Genomic DNA, 4,357 nt, shown 5'->3' on the forward strand with positions numbered 1-4,357 from the left:
TAGAGACTAAGAGAGAGAAAGAGAGAGAGGGGAGGGCAGGGGAGGGGAGAGAGAAAGTATATATAGGGGCTATTCTCCACTCTTCAGAATGCTCAATAGACAGGTAGGCGAGTGAACCCTAGTTTCGTCGGCGCCCTCGTCGCAGAAGCAGCAGCAAGAAGAAGAAGAAGAGCAACAGCAACAATGGTGGTCGCCGCCGCTCGGCCGCTGGTGACGGTGCAGGCGTTGGAGGGCGACATGGCGACGGACGGCCCGGCGGCGGTGGCGCTGCCGGACGTGCTGAAGGCGGCGATCCGGCCGGACATCGTGCGGTTCGTGCACGCCCACGTGTCCAAGAACAAGCGGCAGCCGTACGCGGTGTCGAAGCGCGCGGGGCACCAGACGTCGGCGGAGTCGTGGGGCACGGGCCGCGCCGTGTCGCGGATCCCGCGCGTGCCGGGCGGCGGCACGCACCGCGCCGGGCAGGGCGCCTTCGGCAACATGTGCCGCGGCGGGCGCATGTTCGCGCCCACCAAGATCTGGCGCCGCTGGCACCGCCGCGTGAACCTCAACCTGCGCCGCCACGCGGTGGTCTCCGCGCTGGCCGCCTCCGCCGTGCCGGCGCTGGTCATGGCCCGCGGGCACCGCGTGGAGGCCGTCCCCGAGCTCCCCCTCGTCGTGTCTGATTCGGCCGAGGCCGTCGAGAAGACCTCCGCCGCCGTCAAGCTCCTCCGCCAGGTGGGCGCCCTCGCCGACGCCGACAAGGCCAAGGACAGCCACGCCGTCCGCTCCGGCAAGGGCAAGATGCGCAACCGCCGCTACGTGTCGCGCCGCGGGCCGCTCGTCGTCTACGCCACCGAGGGCGCGAAGCTCGTCAAGGCCTTCCGCAACATCCCCGGCGTCGACGTCATGCACGTGGACCGCCTCGACCTGCAGAAGCTCGCCCCCGGCGGCCACCTCGGCCGGTTCATCGTCTGGACCCGCTCCGCCTTCGAGCGGCTCGACGCCGTCTTCGGCGCCTTCGACCGCCCCTCCCTCCTCAAGAAGAACTACGTCCTGCCCCGCCCCAAGATGACCAACGCCGACCTCTCCCGCATCGTCAACTCCGACGAGGTGCAGTCCGTCGTCCGTCCCACCAAGACCGGCGTCAAGCGCAAGGCCCTCAAGAAGAACCCCCTCAAGAACCTCAACGCCATGCTCAAGCTCAACCCCTACGCCAAGACCGCCAGGCGGGTCGCCCTCCTCGCCGAGGCCCAGCGGCTCAAGTCCAAGAAGGACAAGCTCGACGCCAAGAGATCCCCCCTCTCCAAGGTCAGTCTCTCCCTCTCTTCTCTCTCTCTCTCTCTCTCGTGTTACTAAATTGGACTCCTTGGCCGATTCCTCAATTGACCCTTGTTTTAATTGTTGATTTTTACTCCCATTTCGTCTCCGCAGGAAGAGTCGTCGGCCATCCGAGCGGCGGGGAAGAACTGGTACCACACCATGATCTCGGACAGCGACTACACCGAGTTCGAAAACTTCTCCAAGTGGCTCGGCGTCACCCAGTGATCGGATCGCATCAAATCAAATCTAATCTTTTTTCTTGCTCTCCGGACAAGAAAATTGAGAAGCTTGTTTGGTAAATGTTTGTTTTTTCCCCCTTTTCTAGAGTAGTGAGAGTTTTGCGTCTCGTGGACTTTTGCCGCCAGTTTGTGACAAGATCATTTTTCTTGGGTTTTGAAACTACTTTATTTGTCAATTTAAGTTACAAGAGAAGAAGATATTATCAAGGGTTGGGCTGTCTTGTAGCCTAGTTTTTTATCAAAAATTGGTTCTTCTTTGATATTCTACTCAACTTCGCAATTCATGGTTTGTCGTGATGGGTTCATGATGGTGAGGGTAGTGAAGTATTTTGATCGCTTAGTGCCGATAAAATCTTGCCAGTTGAGGCCATACGCAGGAAGATATCAGGCTCTTCATTTTTTGATTTCTCACATCCTACTGAGCATACGATGGAGCAAACTTATATCCCATCACTCCGGAATATTCAGCCACACAATTTTCTTTTCGTCGGATTATTTTTCCGCCTGTTAGTAGAACACTCTACTGTTCCTCAGTTAAGAGGTTAGATCAATTGTTTTGGAGGAGGATACTATTATAGGACCCAGATGTGCGTGAACAAGTATATTTCTGTTGGTTTAACCTTCGCATTGATCCTTTGGTACTTTGGGAAGAATGAGCTCTGGAGATAAGTGCCCTGAACAGGTTGATATATTGCCTGTAACAGTACAGTTTTTAAGAATCATATTATATAATAAATACTATTTGGAAGGTACTAGACTAAGGAGGCTATATATGTCTCTATCTCTTTCTTGTGATACAACTCTTTCAGTGATACAGTTTCCATTACTTCTATCTTTCAGAACAGAATGTGGCATGCCTCATTTAATCTTTCACATTTCCTAGTTCCTCCCCGTTAATCTCCTGTAATATACCTCTTGACAAATTCGACTACTAGTCACTTGGAAGATAAAAGACTCTTAATAAGATTAAAGGCCATATTTACAGGTTCGAAATTACCTTTCTCACTAAGAAATTTATGTTTTAAATAATTCCTACATACAAAGTATACCATGGTTCTCGATTGAGTGCCGAAAAACTGTGAAAAACTCCAGTCTAGTATTGATAGTTCCAAAATCTGAAGATGGCAATAGTGTAAAAAACATTGCACAACCCTTCATCTCTAATATCTCTTAGGCCGTGGGCAGAGATTTGATGCATCTTTTTCCTTAACCAATCTCTACTTATATAGAGGGCAGATGATCTTGTCTTATAGTTATTGTTTTATAATATCCGTTGTGTTTGAATCATAATTAAGGTTTCATATACTTTAGTCAAAACATGGCTGTCCATATTAAAGATGTCTAATAAACTCAACGTTAAGGTAACAATTCGTCGTCATTATTTGATTTGCTCAATAAGAAATAAAAACCTTCACTCATTAAATAATTTGACTAGTTAGAGTTGAGTAAGGGTAGTCTCCACAACGTATATTAGGGATATAAGTACCTTTTTGGAGGAGATATATTTAATAAAATAATAACTGTACAGAGATGAGAAGGATGCTAAGTAAGCATATATATAAATGTGAATAATGCACATAGTTGGCGACGATTTGATGTGAATGTTAAACAAATGAATGGGTGATGTCTAATGACGGACAGATGTGGATGGATGGTTGTGAACAGGTGGAAGTAAATAGATGGATGTGAACGGATGGAAGTAGATGGATGATGTCGAGAAGATGATGAAAAATTAAGTGCAAGAAGACTAACCATAAATTCCTCTATTCTGCCAAGATCAAGGCCATTTACAGCAACACGAGAGCCAGTCCACTTCTCTTTTGGTTTCTAACTTCCATTGACAACAAACACCAATAAAACTTGATCAATTTGAAATTATTTTCTTTCACCCGCCCTACTAAAGATAGAGCAATACCAGGATGATTTTTAAATACATAAAGGGGTCTATTTAGAGATACAACTACACGAATCACAAGATGAGGGAAACAAGAAGATAAAACATTGTGGCCGGCAATTCTTTTAAGAAAGTAGGATATATAAATTCTCAGCCCTCTTATTTTCTCTCTCCGAATTTCCAACATGACACAAACATTTAGGAAGTCTGAAAAAGTCATAAAATGCATTAAATAATCCAAAATATATTTTTTAATTCACAAAATGTTATTCAATGTCACAAAAATGTAATTAAATATAATAACTTTGAATTTAACGTCACAAAATTCTAAAAAAATATATTCAACTTAGAAATTTAATTTCTTCATGAATATATTGTTGAAAAATCCATAAAAATACCCAAAATCCATACAAATACTATTTTAAAGTAGATGTAATCATTTTAAGCTAGAGATCACTCATTTTTAATCATTTTAGTGCAAACACAAATTTAAAAATCTTGATGTAATATATTCGTCAGAGGCTTGTAAATGTCCTTGGTGTGGTGAATGAACAATCCACTTACACAACTGTGATATGAATCAACCTCATTTACACTTGGGTATAATATACTTAAAGGATTTGTATGGATTAATTTACTGAGCTCTTTCTCTAAAGAGTACCCACTGTCTATCCTTAGTGTCTCCACATTAATGGACAGATGATAAACCATAGTTATAATATATATGTAGTACAAGATAAACCAATGTCTATCTTAAGTATCCCACAAGTAAGAATGTGTAGAATAGACTCTTGAAGACTAATCACCACCAAATTATGATATCGTCATAATTCACAAAGTTTTTAAATGTATGCAAGAACTTCATTATAAACTTATCACAAGAATAATAATGAATAAACATTTATTTCAATGAACTTAAATA

At 44.7% G+C, this 4,357-nt stretch overlaps 1 protein-coding gene across 1 annotated transcript; it reads left to right on the plus strand.

Annotated features, from left to right (window-relative positions):
* Positions 1-87: 87 nt before the first annotated feature.
* LOC144706360 (large ribosomal subunit protein uL4-like) lies at positions 88-1,748 on the plus strand. The gene is made up of 2 exons (XM_078579273.1): positions 88-1,290; positions 1,414-1,748. The coding sequence occupies exons 1-2, from the start codon at positions 184-186 to the stop codon at positions 1,525-1,527; spliced, it is 1,221 nt and encodes a 406-aa protein (XP_078435399.1). The 5' UTR covers positions 88-183; the 3' UTR covers positions 1,528-1,748.
* The last annotated feature ends 2,609 nt before the right edge of the window (positions 1,749-4,357 follow it).

Source organism: Wolffia australiana, chromosome 8 (assembly GCF_029677425.1).
Source record: "Wolffia australiana isolate 7733 chromosome 8, ASM2967742v1".
NCBI classification, from domain to species: Eukaryota; Viridiplantae; Streptophyta; class Magnoliopsida; order Alismatales; family Araceae; genus Wolffia; species Wolffia australiana.